Source organism: Moschus berezovskii, chromosome 24 (genome assembly GCF_049115385.1).
Source record: "Moschus berezovskii isolate FMDL1 chromosome 24, NW_MosBer_1.0, whole genome shotgun sequence".
In the NCBI taxonomy this organism is placed as follows: domain Eukaryota; kingdom Metazoa; phylum Chordata; class Mammalia; order Artiodactyla; family Moschidae; genus Moschus; species Moschus berezovskii.
In genome coordinates this window covers 30,975,479-30,993,479 of record NC_142483.1, presented here as the reverse complement: position 1 = coordinate 30,993,479, position 18,001 = coordinate 30,975,479, and the positions used below count along the sequence as shown (strand labels likewise).

At 44.9% G+C, this 18,001-nt stretch overlaps 1 protein-coding gene across 1 annotated transcript; it reads right to left on the bottom strand.

Annotated features, from left to right (window-relative positions):
- Positions 1-5,476: 5,476 nt before the first annotated feature.
- On the bottom strand, positions 5,477-9,246 carry GPR27 (G protein-coupled receptor 27). The gene has a single exon (XM_055414322.2). It carries the CDS (start codon positions 9,097-9,099, stop codon positions 7,963-7,965), a length of 1,137 nt encoding a protein of 378 aa, XP_055270297.1. The 5' UTR covers positions 9,100-9,246; the 3' UTR covers positions 5,477-7,962.
- Positions 9,247-18,001: the final 8,755 nt, after the last annotated feature.

Genomic DNA, 18,001 nt, shown 5'->3' with positions numbered 1-18,001 from the left:
CACTGAGGCTCAATACAGCAGTACATTCTCTTATGACATTTAAATGAAGTTAAATCTCACCAAGAGGAAAAAAAAAACTTAAAATGACAAACTTTCAGTGAACAAAGCTGTTCCTCCTACTAGTAAAAAGTAAAGTCATATGCCACTAGCAGAAGACTAATCATGCCTTTGTATAATTGTGTTCCTTTCAATAGAGGCAGGTTTTAAATGTATATCTAAAGGTGTTTAATATCTTTATAAAACTTATAAAGTAACTTACAAATTAAAAAAAAAATCTTTTGTTAGACCACATGTCACCCTGCTCATAAAGGATTAGAACAATTATGCAAATCAGGTTCTAGAAATAGCTCTGGTATCCCATAATTCCTCAAGCTAGATATGCAAATGACATGGATAGTGACTGTGTTAAAAGAATTACACACTGTACAGTTAAACTCTTTAGCATACCACTCTTTGGAATGAATACCTGTGACAAGGGTTCTTTCCTATTTGTTCTTCCTTTTTTTCCTTCTACTAAGAACATTGCAAATTGGTCAGGATTCAGGAAGTATAGGGGGAAAATAAATGGGATAAAAGGAAAAAATAAACTGGTTAAATGAAAAAGGCAAGGGATATTTCATCTCCTCATGTATTTTAAATTTTATGATCTCTAGAAAATATTTTAATAAGGCATATATTAAGTCAGTGTTGCCACTTTAGCAATTTTTCAAAGCCTTTCAAAATTACAGCACATCTGTGTATCTTCAAGAAAATGAAACCATTTATTGCACCCTCCAGGTTCCAACACAGGTTCTAACTGGAAAACAGTGTGTGCTTCTCAGATAGCACATCCTGGCAGGAAGTTAAGGTTTCCATCCTAGAGAGCGCCACAGACTGGCATAACTCGGATAATGTATTGGGTGATGTTTTTAAATATATTCTCTCCTCTCAGTTTACATGTTTTCCACCTAGAGTAGGTTAGCCACTTAAAACTTAATTTATGAATGACTGAATTATTCCTCCTAGAAGCCAAGTGGAAATAGCTTTAATTTACCTGTCTCCTTAATGTTACCAAGAAATAAGAGAATTGCATTTATGCCTTGACATCGCAGCTTCAAACATTTGTGTATGTTTTCTCTGTATAATTTGAAGTGACTTGGAGTCTTCAGGCTTTCAGATATAAATTGAAAGCTGTTTATTTATCTTAAATGCCTGCAACCAGTATAACAGGGTGAACTGAATATACGAAGACTTTTCTTCTCCTTTTCTCTTGAGCAAGAGCACAAAAGTAGCCTTTTGTGTAGTGGGAGCTGCTATGCCCCCTTCCTTTGGGAGGGGAGAGGAGTGGTCTCCTTGAGAGCTACCTGTTTGGTTTCTATTCAGTTCTGATATTTTTAATCTAATCTGCTGACTCTCCCTGCCAAAAAATTTTATGTAACAAACTTGCTCCATTAAAACAACCGCATCCCTTACTGGCCCTTGAGCATTCACATAGAATTAGAACTGAAAACTATGAAGAGAGAATTCATGTGGTTTTATTTCCCTTAGAGAAATTTATTTTGAAAATGGACCCCAGAGTGAGGAGAATGTGGGATTCAGAAGTTGGAGAAGATGCAAACTGGACAAATTTTTTTCCATCTTCTGATTTTTTTCTCCCCCCGCTTACCTCATCGAGCAACCAGAGACAGACTGCCTAGGGCCGTTTCTGGGCAATTGGCTATGAGGTCTTGTTATCCCAAGGTTTTTAACTAGATCTCTCTTCTGGTATAAATTATGTTCTCCCTTGATTTATGGTTTGAGGCACATTTGCCAGGTTTCTCCAGTTAGTTTGCTACCTCATCAGCAAGAAAATTGGACATTTCTTATCTCCATGTTTCCCTGCATTGCCCAAAACAGAAACCAACTTCTTAGTGGCTTGTAGTACCTATGGATTAGATGGATTCATTCAGGTGGTTTTCCAGATTGCTATAACTAAATTTGTCATATCAAAAGCTTAAAAATATACTGATCATGGTAACAGTTTTTATAAAATGCAATTAAATAGAACCAGTCTTGTAATAGGTATTTTAAAAAATCTTCCAGATTTATTTCAACCTAAGAGATAGTCTAATCTAGTTTATTATTTATTTCAGAGCCAGGTTAATCTAACAGTTAACAGCAGGCTGAATGATCTGATAATTGGAAATGTGAATAAATAAGTCTAATTTTTAAAAATTTGTGAATACATTTCCAGGATATCAGGCATATCTGTCAAGGGAGTGGAGAGGATAGAGTTGTTTTAAGTATTGTTGAAGTTAATTGTTGCTTCAGATGACAGGCTTTCAGAATATTAGTGCCTGAAGCAATAGCAGCGTTTTTTTGAAGATCAGAAATCTAAAATCTAGAGATACGAGGTTGCTTCTTTGGGTAAGTAGCTCAACAATGTTAAATTAGATATCTGCTCTTTTTATCTTTCTGGTCTGTTGTTTTCACCAGTATCTCTTCTCATGGTCGCAAGAATGCTGCTATGGCTCCAAGCATCAAACCCCCAGCAAAAATATCCCAAAAGGAAAGAAAAGGAAGGGCAAGAGGGCTCTGTTCCTGGGATGAATTAGACCCCAAAATTCTTGTCCAAGTTGAAGAAAATGCGTAAAGAACCCCTTGGACTTAGATCAAATTTGCTTTTAATTCTATTTACTCCAGAAACAGCTATTGATAATAAACTATGCAAAAAATATTGTTATGGGTCTAGAATATGAATGGGTAGAGACAGTTTCCCATTACCTCCTTTACCCCTCCCAGAGAAAGTCTTGAAGTTCAGTGGTCTTGCAAGGTCACACAGAGTGACACATCTACCAGGGGCATGGAAAATGGTATATTGGGTCTGCCACATTTTATAATTTCACCGACCTGAAGACAGCTTGAAATGCCAGGAAGCCAGGAAGCCTGCTACTCAGTCCACTGTGGCACTCAGATCTAATGACTGTGTTTGGAGACTTAAAAGTCTTTTAGGCCCTGCACGGGGACAACATCTCTCTCTCTGTAGAGGTGGTTGTTGGTCAGTCATGAAGTCATGTCCAACTCCGTGACCCCATAAACTGCAGCATGCCAGGTTCTCTGTCCTTTACTATCTCATGGATCTTGCTCACACTCACGTCCATCGAGTCAGTGATGCCATCCAACCACCTTTTCCTCTGTTGTCCCTTTCTCCTCCTGCCTTCCATTTTTCCCACTATCAGCATCTTTTTTTTTCCAGTGAGTTGGCTCTTTGCATCAGGTGGCCAAAGTATTGGAGTTTCAGCTTCAGCATCAGTCCTTCCAATGAATATTCAAGATTGATCTCCTTTAGGAAGGACTGGTTGGATCTCCTTGCAGTTCAAGGGACTCTCAAGAGTCTTCTCCAACACCACAGTTCAAAGGCATCAGTTCTTCATCCCTCAGCCTTTTTTATTGTTCAGCTCTCACATCCATACATAACTATTGGAAAAACCATAGCTTTGCCTATATGGAGGTTGCTGCTGCTGCTAAGTCACTTCAGTCGTGTCCGACTCTGTGTGACCCCATAGACGGAAGCCCACCAGGCTCCCCCGTCCCTGGGATTCTCCAGGCAAGAACACTGGAGTGGGTTGCCGTTTCCTTCTCCAATGTGTGAAAGTGAAAAGTGAAAGTGAAGTCGCTCAGTCGTGTCCGACCCTTAGCGACCCCACGGACTACAGCCCACCAGGCTCCTCCATCCACGGGATTTTATAGGCAAGAGTACTGGAGTGGCTTGCCATTGCCTTCTCCGATATGGAGGTTAGTTCACCCTATATGTTTGAAAAATTAACAGCAGTTGAGTTGGGAAAAGAGGGAGTAAGGACTTTGGATACAAGAAACAATGCACGCAGAACAAGTTGGTGTGACCCAGTATGATCTGTTCAGGGCACTGCCAGTGACTTGGAGTGGCTGAATCTCAGGCCTGAGCAGGGAGTGGGAGGAGGTGAGATCAGCAGTGGAGTCAGGAGCCTAGGGACGCACCAGGATGCAGGGAGGTATACACCATGCACCAGGACAGCCCAGCATAGTGGCTAATGGACTAAGAAGGCCTTCCAGAAATCTTGGATCTGAGTCCAGAATAACCCTGATGTTTACCCAAGACCAAGGGTACAGCTGTACAGGTCATTTATGCTCACAGCATCCCAGTTACCAAATATTGTGAATTTTGCCTCTGCCCTAGAGGAGTTGGTGAGGGATTCCCCACACGGAGAAGCGGGGTGTGCTTCCTCGTTAAGAGTTTATACAAAGGCAACCAGAGAAGGGAGAAATGGAAATACAAGGGGAGGATGAGGCCAGGTTGGTGGAGGGGCCAGACCACGGTAGGCTGCCTGTGGCAGACCAGAAATTTGCACTTGAGCCTATGTGTCATGGAAAGACAGTGAAGAATAGAACCAATCCTACCAACCCAATGATCCCTTCCTGAACCTGGGACCTTGAACCTCTTACAGGCAGGGGACTTGAGGATGTAGATGACTGATGATAAAACCAAAGACTTGGCAGAAGTGCTTGTGTCATTTTTCCTTTCTTTCAAAAGGAGGGAGAAAGGAAAAAAGAGAAAGGGAAGGAAAGGAAGAAAATAAAGAGGTGGGAGAAAGAGGAGGAATCAGAGAGGGAGGAAGGAAAGCAAGAAGAGGAAAAAGGGGAGAAAGGAAAGGGAAAGAAAAAAGGTAGAAACCAGTACAGCAAGACTGACAAGATTTGGCAAAACTTGGCTGAATAGTGGAAATGGAGATTACTATTTATTATTATGATTATTAATTTGTTATTTGCTTCTGCATTTTACTTGAGATACCTCATTTTTAAAAAAATGAATGGTCAGGTGGAATCTAAGTAGATAGAAGTCTTTCTGCAAAGTGATCTGACCATATGGTATCAAAAGACCTAAAAATGCTCACTTTTGACCCAAGAATTCCATGCCAGGATACGCAGAGAAAGATTTATAGACAAGCCATCTATTTTCTTTTGCTTCAAGTATAGACATAACTCATTTATTTCACCCAGGGAGGAGCAGGAGCGTTTATGCTAAATAAAATTTTCAATTAAAGGAATGAACTATTTTAATGGAAAGTGAAGTGAAATTGCTCAGTTATTTCCAACTCTTTGCAGACCCCATGGACGGAGGAGCCTGCTAGGAATCTAAGCCTGCTAGGTTCCTCTGTCCATGGGATTCTCCAGGCAAGAATATTGGAGTGGGTTGCCATTTTTTTCTCCAGGGAATCTTCCCAACACAGGGATCGAACCCAGGTCTCCTGCACTTCAGACAGACTTTACCATCTGAGCCACCAGGGGTTCCTATTTTAATGGAAGTCTTCCCTGAATACATTGTACCTATCCTGGTACAATGAGTATTCTGAAACACAACTAATCTTTTCCTGATGATATTTTATTAATGTGAATCAATAATCAAAGTACAGGCTTAATAAATTCAATGTTGAAAATAGCTGTTGAGCTGCGAGGGGATTTTTGCTCCTGCACAGTATTCCCCTGGACAGCTAGTTTCTCTGCCTCTCTGCATTCTTTCTTCTTCCTTTACAGTTGGCTGTCATTTCTCACAACCTGTCACCTGATTCCTCATTAGAAATCTGTCATCCAATCAGAACAAGGCAAAACAGAACCAGATCAAGTTTGTACACGTGGCAAACCCATGTTCGAGTAGAGGCCTGCAAGTCTGCCTCCAGCTTCTGAGAATCTTGTTAAAAACACTTTTTTCTGGGCCCCATCTCAACTCCTTCTAATAAGCATCTCTGGACCCTGCAAGTACTTAAGGTAGTTATTATGAATGTTAACATTTGAGAATCCCTGATTTATAGGTTCTCCTATGAAAAAATATCCATGAACTCAAGGCCATATAAAGCCCACAGGATATCTCTGTGCCCTTGAGCTACTTGCCTGTGGGGTCGCACAGGAGTTAGCACTTATGGACTGGTTCCTGTGCCATGGCAAGTGCTAAAAGTTCTGAATATCACATGGGCTTAGTGACTTCGTTTTTGAACTTGGATCACTTAGGTAGGTGGAGGGTTGGATGAAGAGATACTTACTTCCTGGACCTGACTTTAGGTAAGCTGAGATATCTGATGAATAGCCCCTGGGTAATTAATGTCTACTTACTTTAGGTAAGCTGAGATATCTGATGAGTAGCCCCTGGGTAATTAATGATCTGGGGAGAAATAGGCTAATAATTACTCATGTCTTCCAAATATGAGGCTGTCTGCATAGACTGATTTTTACAGAAAAAATAAAATAATGCTGACCATTCACCTAAAATAAGCTGGCCACACCCGCTTCTTATGACTTAATCCATCTTGGACTGAATATTTAATAGTTTATATCATGCCCAATTGAAATTTCAATATATTTACTGCACCTATGTTAATTATTATTTTATCAAAGTGATCACTCTGCTCATACTCATGTTTTATAGATTCATTAAAAAGTTCTAAAACTATATATATACTGTTTCTTCCCTTTAAGAGAAGATCTGCAGATTTTTTGTTGTTGCATTTTAAGTAAATAAGGCTCTAAATGTCTTTGAAATTACGGTGAACTAAACAGTATGCACTAAAAGGATAATGGAACATCAATACCTTACTTAGAGGTATATTACCACCTGTCACAGCCTCAAACAACGACAGCAACAAAAACTCACTCCAGAATGAAAATACTGGTATATTTATATAATGCAAAGAGAAATACAGATATAAACCCTCAAAACGGAAGATACATTGATAAAAATGTAGCATTGTAAGCGAAAAAATATTATACAGTACTTGCAGAATTTAGTCTTTCAATTTAAGGTTACAATGTGCCTAACAAATAAATAGTATTTAAAATTATAGTTCTCATTATTAATTTAAAATAACCATCAGAAGAACAGCACAGCTTAACCTAGCAAACATTTTAAGGAAATGCTTTGTCTCACAGAAGTAAAGTATCATTATAATCCATCCATTTATACCATGAACAAAAGAAGAACAATTTTCAAAGTGGAAATCAGTTTCATAAGACAGAATAAAACTGGGCTCCTCAAAGCAAAAACTGCTTCCATAAAGTTTTTTAATTTTATTGGCCAAAAGTACCTAAACAGTTTTGATGTAGTACTCTGCTTGTCTCGGAGAGCCCTCCCAATCCATCAACCACAATCAGTACATACAAAAACATGCAATACTGTATTTTCTCCACACCATTACTAACCAAAACACTTTTTACTCTTTTGAAAGGTACAATTTTACAGAAATGTTGCCACTCAAGATTGGTATAATACAGAGAGCAGTTTGTCACTGACGGGCATTTTCTAGTGTATAAAGCAAGGTAGGAAACAAATCTTACTTGTGTTGTTACCTATTAAAAATGACTTCCTTGCTACTCTCTCCCATCTCTGCTCTTTAAATTCACTATCAATACTGAACAAAGTTCTCAACGCCTTCCAAGAACCAGAGCAGTCCAGCTGACCCCAGGCCGGCAATTCAGAGGGAACTCGAGACAACTTTCCCTCTGTCTCCTGCTTCCAACAGAAGACCCTCAAGAAATCGAACTGGTGAAGCCCCTCTGGGTTCCTCTACTTCACTGCAAAATGTAATGCCACTTGAGGTTGTCAAAAATAGCTTCTGTAGAAAACTGGCCATGGTCTTTAGGAAAGGTTGCATGAAGAAAATTAGCCTTTATTAAAAAAAAAAAAAAAAGAGTAACACATGGAATAAAAGACATCAGTACAAGTACAAAGACTTCAGGACCTACTGTCAGGATGAAAATATATTTAGGAGGACAATCGCTGGAGCTGGGGTGGGGCTGGGGCTTCGAAACCCTACCCCTGTACAATTGGAGTCTGTACAATCCAAGTGATGATGCACTTCGAGAGTCGTTTTGAAGGCAGCGTAGAAAATTAAAAAGGGGGCCGAAGGGGCAGAAAAGACGTCACTGTCCAAGCCAAAGAGAGAGGCCGGGCTGGGGTGCAGGTGGCGGTAGGGCCACTTATAAACCGATGCCTTTCAAGTCGCAGGGGAGGGTGGCCTGGGTGGCCTGGGGGCTCTGGCAGCAGGGGAACTGGGCGCGGAAGCAGTCCCTGAGCTCCCTGTTGAAGAGGAAGCACACGACTGGGTTGATGCCGGCCTGCGCGAAGGTCAGCCACACGGAGGCCGTCAGGTAGGCCTGGGGGACGGCGCCGGGCCGCACCAGGACCCGCAGGTAACTGGCCACGACGTAGGGCCCCCAGAGGAGCAGGAAGAGCAGCGTGACGGCGTAGAACATCTTGCACAGCCTCTTCTCCGTCTTGAACTCCTCGAGCACGAGGAGGCGGCGCGCGCCACGACCTGGCCCAGCCGGCCGGATGCCCACGAGTGCCGGCGGCGTGGGCCCGCGGCCGAAGCCGGCCGTCCAGTTGGCGGCCGCCTGGCCGGTGGCGCCGGGGCCGTGGAAGGTCCAGTCGTGGCTGACGGCGGGCACGAGGCGCGCGGGCCGCATCTTGCGGCGGTCGTGGATGAAGAAGAGCAGGCGGAGGTAGACGAGGTGCGTGGCGCCCACCACCACGGCCAGCAGCAGCAGGAAGCCCAGCGCGCCCGGGGCGCCGTCGGGCCGCTGCTCCAGGGCGCACGGCGCGTCCTCGTCGTCGCCGCCGCCGCCGCCGTCCAGCACGGGCGGGAAGGCCGCGGCCAGCGCCAGCGCCCAGGCGGCGCACACCAGCATGGCGGCGCACGGCCAGCCGGCCAGGCGTTCGGCGTAGAAGCGGTGGTGCGCGATGGCCAGGTAGCGGGTGACGCCCACGCCGAGCAGCAGGAAGGCGGCGTGGAAGCAGAAGAGCGCGGCCAGGAAGGCGAGCAGCTTGCAGCCCAGCGCGCCCGGCGGCGCCCCCGCGGCGGCCGCGGCCCGCCGCGCCGCCAGCATGACGGCCGGGAGGCAGGCGAGCGCGCGCAGCCCGTCGGCCAGGCACAGGTCGAGCAGCAGGTAGTACGGGGCGCGGTGCAGGCTGCGCTCCCGAACGATGAGCAGCGCGAACAGCACGTTGCCCGCCAGGCTCACGCACAGCAGCAGGCTGAGCGTGGCCAGCTTGAGGCCCAGGGCGGCCGCCTCCCCGCCGCCGCCGCCGCCGCCCGGTTCGCTTGCGTTCGCCATCGCGGCCTCCCCGGGCCCGGCGCCGCGCTCCGCTCCGGGGCCGCCCCCGGCCTCTCCGCTCTGCAGGCCTGCCTGCCGACCAGGGCTCGGCCACCTGCGAGGGTCCCCGGCGAGCTCCCGGGCCGGCGGGGCTCAGCCCCCGCCCGGCTGACCCCTCCTCGGCTCCCCGAGCTGCCGCCGCGCCGCCGCCATCTCAGGAATGGTGCGCGCAGGAGGCGACGGCCACTCCCTGCGCCTCGGGCGCCGCGGGCTTCACTGCGGACCGGGCCGCGCCGCCGCCCGCAGCCCCCTGCATCCTCCTCCTCCTCCTCCTCTTCCTCCGCCGCCGCCGCGCCTCTGGGTTCTGCCCCCCGCCGCCGCCGCTGCCGCCGCCGCCGCGGAGCCCCCTCCCCTCCGCCGGAGCGCGCCGCGTGGCCGCCGCCGCCAGCCCCGCCGAGGCATCCCGCGCCGCCCGGGCCGGGCTGGGCTGGGGGCGCCGCCGCCGCAGCTGCGGGGCCGGGAGGCGGCAGGGAGGGAGGCAGGGCCCCGGACGCGAGGTGGCGACAGGTCGCGTTTGGCCCCAGGTAACGGGGTCCGGCGGCGGCGCCCGGCGCCCGCCCTGGGGTCACGGTGGCCGTGCGCGGGGTGGTGGGGGGAGCTTGCCTGGGATGCTAAGGTCGGGAGGCCTCGTGGATTGGGGCGGGGGCGGTGGCCGGGAGAATCAGGATGAACTCTCTACCCGCAAGCTAAGAGTGATTAACAGTCATCACCATCATCATCACCGCAGCCCTGTAACCTCTAGTATTCAGGTCAGCACTGGTGTGGGTGCCGGTGTTCTGGGGAGTTTTACCAGCATTATCTCCCTCCGTGTTCACAGTAACGACAAAGTTGGTTCTATTCTTAAACCCACTTTCTGTCTGACGAAGCAGGGACTTGGAGGTCAAGGGAGTTGAGAGCTGGAAAGTGGTAGAGGTGAGATTCAGATTTCACTCAACCTGATGTCCAGGGTTGGACTGAGTGACTCTGAAGGCTACCCTGCTCTCTGCCTCATTCGTGGACCCAGTGAAGACTTCTGCTAGGGATAGAAATTCAGCATTTTCCCATAAGTGATTTGGAAGGTTAATCTCACGCTGCCTTCCTCCCAGGATATGTTTTCTGGGTTAGCCTGAAAGGCAGCCTGTTCCTGTCCTCAGCTGCACCAGATTCACTCCCATCTTTGCAGGGGCTCTTCCCTCTCCCTGGACCAGTCCCTCAACAGGTTCCCCATCCTCTGTGCCATTTCTCTGTCCAGGCTAGCTTACCCTGTACCACTGCCCATTCATTTCCTTCTTAGCACTAAATATTTATCGTTAATGTTTCAACTAATTTCTAAGCTTACGGAAGACAAGGGACTGTGTCTGATTTTTTCTAACTCTGTATCCCCATTGCCTGGGATGGAGGAGCCAGAATTAAGACATAGGTTCTTTCTTAGGTACACTCATGGGTTGTTGTTTTTTTTGGTTTGGTTTTGTTTTTTGCTTTTATGAGGAATATTATTTATTGACATGGCTGGCACCTTGGCATTTCCAGGATGATACAAGATCATAGAAAGCCTTGTCAGGCTAAATAGTCTAAGCTGTAGGCAGTCAGGAACCATTGGAGGTTTTTGAGGAAAGTGGCATGATAAGAAAACTACTGATGTGCATCAGGAGGATGATTTTCGCAGTGGTTTTTAAGAGGAATGGCTGAGCAGAGTCAGTAGGTCTAGTCCAGAGCCTTAGACTTGAGTGAGCACAGAAATCAATGGGGCTACTGTATGATCCAGGAGGTCTGGATGGGACAGAAGATGCTGCCTTTCTAATAATTTCCGAGGCAACACTAATGCTTCTGATCTACAGACCACACTTGGAATAGCAAGCACCTTGAGGGCCTTTGACCTTTTGTAAAAATATAAGTGATGGCCAATGAGGGCATGACTTAGGGTCCCTAAGTGGCCAGGGACGAGTGGCTGACCAGGCAGGTCTACAAATATTTGATTTGTTTATAGACAATAGGAGTAGATTTTGATGGTATTTTGGTAAGGAATTACATTTTGATAATAGTAGCTAAAAAATGTACAGGAGTTTATTTTCCTCATGAAACATGAAGTCTGGAGGTCAGTGGCTGCTGACATTGAATTACTGGCTAAAGGACTAAGTCTCTGAAAACCTTTTAGCCCTTTCCTGTTGATCAATAGGCTGTTGACACCCCAACTATTCCCTCAGCATTCCAGGCAGAAGGAAGGAAAAGCAAAGAAGACCAAAAGCGTTCCTGCCATCTAAGTGGGTCCCCTCTGAAGAGTTTTCTAGAAGGCTTACATGATGACAGACAAGTCAGTGATTACCATTATCAGCATAGGATACAGGGGAATGATTTCACTTTTTAATTTTTTGAGCCAGACACAGAGCTGCAGAGAATGAGATCCAGCCTTGATGTGGACATTTGCACTTGGGCTGCATCTGCCCAGAGGAAGGGATGCCTTCTTTGAATGCACACAAAGTTACCAACTCCAGTTCCTTTATGACAGTGTTAATGGCAGCCTGTGTTTACTGGACACATGCTGTGTGCTGTGCAGTATGTGGAATATTTGATGCATGTTGTCTCATATAATTATGATAAGGGCCATTTGTGGTGGATACTACTATGGTTACCATATTGTAGATGAGACGTAGTGGGTAAATAACTTGTTCAGGCTTTTACCAAAAGTAAGCATAAGACCTGGGATTGGAAGAGAGAATGTCTGACTCTAGAGCCCATGCTCATAACCAGCATATGTACTGCCCCTTTATCGTAATGGCAAAGAAAGTTATTAACTTTGTAAAAATAAGCAACCTACTGATATTCATGTGCAGGTGTGCGTGCATGCTTTGTCGCTTTAGTATTGACTCTTTGTGATTCTATGGACTTTGGCCCGCCAGGCTCTTCTGTCCATGGAATTCTTCAGGCAAGAATACTGGAATGGGTTGCCATTTCCTTCTCCAGCGGATCTTCCCAACCCCAGGGTTCAAACCTGGGTCTTCTGCATTGCAGGCAGATTCTTTACTGCTGAGCCACCAGGGAAGCCCAGTGTTCATAGACACAGAACTAAAGCCCCTTCAGAGAGGGGAGAGATTTCAAAACCATCTAATACAGCATTTGGATTGTGTAAACTCATACATGAATTAGTGGGCAGTACAATCCAGGTATTCTTACTCCTCAGTTAGTAACCTTCCCACTGCAATGAAATCTTCACATATAATGAACACATGACGTTTCACTAAACCTCTTGGAATCTCAAATGTTCCCATTTATAAAAAGAGAAATTGGACCAAATGATTTCTGAGGGTCCTCACCTCTGAGGTGAGGTGTGTATATGAGAAAACGAAAATTAAGTGTTTGTATAATCCTGAGTGCTGAGAGATTTGTTTTTCAGAAATGGACCCGAAAGAGAAGACATTAGTTCCCTATGATTTAGATTTCTCTGGCGTTTCATACTTCTCTCTGTGACTTAATGTACTTCTCTTTGGAATTTGGTTTAGTCCTCTATCCAGCTTCAAATAGCAGAAGCAGCAGTAGAAAATATAAAAATCGTGACTCTCAAAGCATTTATATGCCTGCTTCTTTCATTGTCACCATTTGTTCGGGAGATTAATACTTAAGGAAGAACTATTAACATTGCGTTGCTGAAATCAACTCCTTTCCTTTTATTGTTTCTAGGAAGCTTCACACAAGTTGAATTGAATGCCAGCATCTCAAAGCATAATAGCTATGTGGGATTTTTCACTGTAAGAAAAATTTTGCTTATAACTTAATTTTTCCTTTGTCTATAGATAGAAAAGTTGAGATTTCTACCCCAAATTAGCTCTGTTACTTCTTTGCTGCATAGGTAGATGTTGTGTGTGGTAATGGAAATCTGCTGTTTGGAAGACTGGTTGACAGGCCTTGACAGATTCAGTCAAGGCCACAGTTCCCCTAATAATGGGAGACTATTTGGCTGACATCTCCTGTCCAGCCTCAGGCTTCTGGCTTCTAGTCATTTGCCAGGGCACACTGAACGTCAAGTTATAGAAAGTTGGTTTGACTTAATTGCATCCCAACTCTTAGAAAACATGAACCTAAGTCTGTGCCCAGTTGGTATTGAGTTATCAGATGATAGCCATCAGTTTGTCCTCTTCATGGGAGTCAGTTCTGACTTAAAGACTGAAAATGAACTTGGAGTTAAGTATACCTTTGTTCGTATCCAAGTCCCACTAATTGTTAGCATGTATCCTTAGGAGCTTCCCTGGTGGCTTAGATGGTAAAGAATCTGCCTGCATGGCTTCCGTGGTGGTTCAGTGCTAAAGAATCCACTTGGCATGCAGAAGATGCAGGTTCTTTCCCTGGGTTGGAAAGATCCCCTGGAGGAGGAAATGGCAATCCACTCCAGTATTCTCACCTGGGAAATCCCATGGACAGAGGAACTTGGTGGGCTATAGTCCATGGGGTCACAAAAGAGTTGGACACAACTTACAGACTAAACAACAACACAACATCCTTAGCCAAGTTCTTTACTTCCTTTGACCCTCAAAGGCCTTTTTCAGGAAGATTCCATTACATTCAGTCCATTTACAGAAAGAGTGTAACACAAGGTGTTCACCCAGGGGATGTGTTGCTAAGGTTGCTAAGTCGCTTCAGTCGTGTCCAACTCTGTGCAACGCCATAGACGGCAGCCAACCAGGCTCCCCTGTCCCTGGGATTCTCCAGGCAAGAACACTGGAGTGGGTTGCCATTTCCTTCTCCAATGCATGAAAGTGAGAAGTGAAAGTGAAGTCGCTCAGTCGTGTCCAACTCTTCGCGACCCCATGGACTGCAGCCCACCAGGCTCCTCCATCCATGGGATTTTCCAGGCAAGAGTACTGGAAGGGGGCGTGTAATAGGTGGTAAATACATTTTTGACTCTTGTGTGCGTCAGTCATGTCTGACTCTGCAACCCGATGGACTGTAGCCCGCCAAGCTCCTCTGTCCATGGAATTTTCCAGGCAAGAATACTGGAGTGGGTTGCCATTTCCTCCTCTAGAGGATATTCCCGACTAGGATAGAACCCGTGTCTCCTGTATCTCCTGAAGGAGCAGTTGGATTCTTTACCACTGCACCACCTGGGAGAACTTTTTACTCTTACCAGACTATAAATGCCTTGACTAACCATGGCTTGACTGACTTTTCTGTTCTCCACCTCAACCTAGCTTAGGAGGATGCTGTGTATATATCTTGATATTTGTGTGGCAGGTGTGAATGTCAGTCCATAAAATCAAGGGTGCCAGAAATGCATCTGCTTCATAGAAACTTAATTTCTGACTGAGTTACCATTTTGCCTTGATGGTGAAGGAAAAGAATGGAACCTTCCTGCTTCTGGGGTTTCATCAAGGACCTTTACTTCTTCAGGATGTGCTATAATTCCAGGCTTGCATCCAGATTGCCCAGCACACAGTCGTTCAGGGTAGTGTGTGCATGGTGTGGGAGGAAAGTGATGTTTCGTCTTTGTTTCTGTCCTTATAAGCCATTTTGGTTTGGTGGTTCTTAGCTGCCTCATGTCAGATTTGGGGTATGAGAATCTGGAATAGTATTGTGTTAGTTGCCTCTCAGCACTACATGTGGGAAACCTCATACAAATGTGCCCTCTGTCAGTGCTATCTCTCCTCTCTTCTGCCTTCATCTCTGGGGACTGCCTGTCTACTCCAGCCTTGGAGAATACTGTTCCTTCTTGTTTTTCTGGGCAGTATAATTGATCGGTTCTCCTGGGAATTGGTGGTCCCAGAAAAGTCAGGAAGCTGCCTTCTGTAAACCTCTCCTTGGCAAGGAAGCCCTGGACCCTGGTATGTGCTTCAGTGAGGGGAAGGATACGGAAAAAGAGAGGAAGAAAAATTATCAGATCATATCTCAAAATACTGTCCTTGCTGCGTATGTTTTGTTAAATGAATGACTGAAGATGTCATTTATGTGTATATGCATGGCATATTGTTACACTTCTAATAAGCAAAATATATTTTAATGAAAGCTCTTAACATTTTTCATCACATGCAGAGAATGATGTTGGACCCTTGTGTGTGTGTGTGTGTGTATTAGTCACTCAGTCGTGTCTGACTCTTTGTGACACCTTGGACTGTAGCCCGCCAGGCCCCTCTGTCTATGGAATTCTCCAGGCAAGGATACTGGAGTGGGTTGCTGTTCCCTTCTCCAGGAGATCTTCCCCACCCAGGGATCGAACCCTGGTTTCCTGCATTGTGGGCAGATTCTTTACCGTCTGAGCCATCAGGGAAGCCCTTGGATAAGGTTGGACCCTTACCTCTCAATATATACAAAAGTTAACTCCAAAGGGATCATAGACATAAATGTAAAAGCTATAAAACTTAAAAGAAAACCTCAGGGTAAATTTTCACAACTTTAGGCGATAGGATAAGCAAAAAGAAAGAATAGACAATCTGGATTTTATTACATTTTTAAAGTCTGTATTTCAAGTAACTCCTTCAAGAAAGTGAAAAGACAGAGTGGGGAAGATACTGTCAAGTTGCATGTCTGATGAGGGAATTATATCTAGAATATGTAAAGAATGCCCATAAATCAACGATAAAAGCAAACAGTTCAGTTTAAAATTGGGCAAAGGATTTGAATAGGCATTTCTTTAAAAAGATATGTAAATGACCAATAAATACATGGAAAGGTGCTTACCATCATTAATCATTAGAAAAATGCTAATCAAAACCATAGTAAAATAACCACTTCACGTCTAGTGGGATGGCTGTTATCAAAAAGACAAGGAATAACAAGTGATGATGATGACGTGGAGAAATTGGAACCCTCATGCTATGCTGGTACAGAAATATACAATGATGCAGCTGTTTTGGGAAATAGTTTGGAAATTTCTCGTAAGTTAAACATAGAGTTACATATGACTGAGTAATTCCACTCCTGGGTGTATACCCAAGAGAAATAGAAATGTGTCTGCTGAGAAATTGTACACAAATGTTTATAGCAGCATTTTTCATGCTAGCCAAGGTGGGGAAGCAATCCAGTTGTCCATCAGTCAATGGATGGATGAACAAAATGTGAATTCTCCATATACTGGAGTGCTCGTCACTCTAAAAAATGGGTGAAGTACTGACATATACTGCGGCATGGATGAACCTTGAAAACATTGGGCTCTGTGGAAGAAGTCACACACAAAAGATCACATATTGTACAATTCCCCTTACATAAAGTGACCTGAGTGGGCAAATCTCTACAGACAGAAAGCAGACTCATAGTTGTCATGGACTTGAGGTAGAGGGGTTTCAAGAGTAACTGCTAATGAGTATTGGAGCATTTGTTCTGGGGTTGATGAAATTGTTCTAAACTTAGGTAGTAGTGATGGTTGTATAAGTGAATATCCTAAGAAAATACATAATTCTGAAAAAGAAACATTTCATATTAAAGTCAGGTCACTTTTGTATCCTTGTTAAAAGGGTGCTGCAGCTCTAGACTCCGCATTGCTTTCTAAGTGAATGCAAGCCTTTAAGGTGTGAATTCTTGGGCCCTTCCCTGGGTTTGGCCTCAGAAATCAGTGTGTTTTGCCATATGGTTATGTGTACAAGGATTGTGTCTTTGGTTTTCTTCAGTATTACATATTTTGATGCTGCAATGAGGGATTACGAAATTCTTCTTTAGTCAGTAGCTTTACAGTGTAGTGTCTCCCCGTTGGAAAAGCTGCTGTTGTCTTTTAGATTCATCAGTGCACCGAAGTGAAAGTCGCTCAGTCGTGTCTGACTGTTTGCGACCCCATGGACTATACAGTCCAAGGACTTCTACAGGCCAGAATACTGGAGTGGGTAGAGGTAATTTGCATGTACTGTCCCATTTACTTCTATAAAACTCTGTACCCCCATTTTACAGATGAGGAACCTTGAGTCTGATGTTAATTAGTGAAGTTAATTATAAAAGTCTATAGTGGTAAAGTATGGTTAAGATCTGATCTGTCTGACCTGAAAGCCTGAATTGTTAGTAAGTACCCAAAGATGCTTACTCCTTGGAAGGAAAGTTATGACCAACCTTGATAGTATATTAAAAAGCAGAGACATTACTTTGCCAACCAAGGTCCGTCTAGTCAATGCTATGGTTTTTCCCGTGGTCATGTATGGATGTGAGAGTTGGACTGTGAAGAAAGCTAATGGCCGAAAAATTAATGCTTTTGAACTGTGGCCCTGGAGAAGACTCTTGAGAGTCCCTTGGACTGCAAGGAGATCCAACCAGTCCATTCTAAAGGAGATCAATCCTGGGTGTTCATTGGAAGGACTAATGCTAAAGCTGAAACTGCAATACTTTGGCCACCTCATGCGACGAGTTGACTCACTGGAAAAGACTCTGATGCTGGGAAAGTTTGGGGGCGGGAGGAGAAGGGGACGACAGAGAATGAGATGAGTGGATGGCATCACCGACTCTGTGGACATGAGTTTGAGTGAACTCCGGGAGTTGGTGATGGACAGGGAGGCCTGGCGTGCTGTGATTCATGGGGTCGTGGAGAGTCGGACACGACTGAGCGACTGAACTGACTGACTGACTGACCCATACAGGGCTGCATTGACCAATATATGAGGGAAAAACCTATCAATACCTTGCAAATAAATACCAAACTGAAGGTTGTATTATTTGGTACAGAATTGAGAAACCATTCTGCTATGAATTTGAACAAACTCTGGGAGATAGTGAAGGATGGGGAAGTCTGGCGTGCTGCTCTCCATGGGGTCTCAAAGAGTCAGACACCACTGAGCCACTGAACAACACCAATATGCTATAGGCAATATTTTAATTGCTTAAAAATGAACACTTCTAACATTTAGAAGAAGGAAAAATCTATACTTGTCACCACTTAAATTTCCATTTTTGATATTTCTGTAATATCAGAAAATTTTTTTCA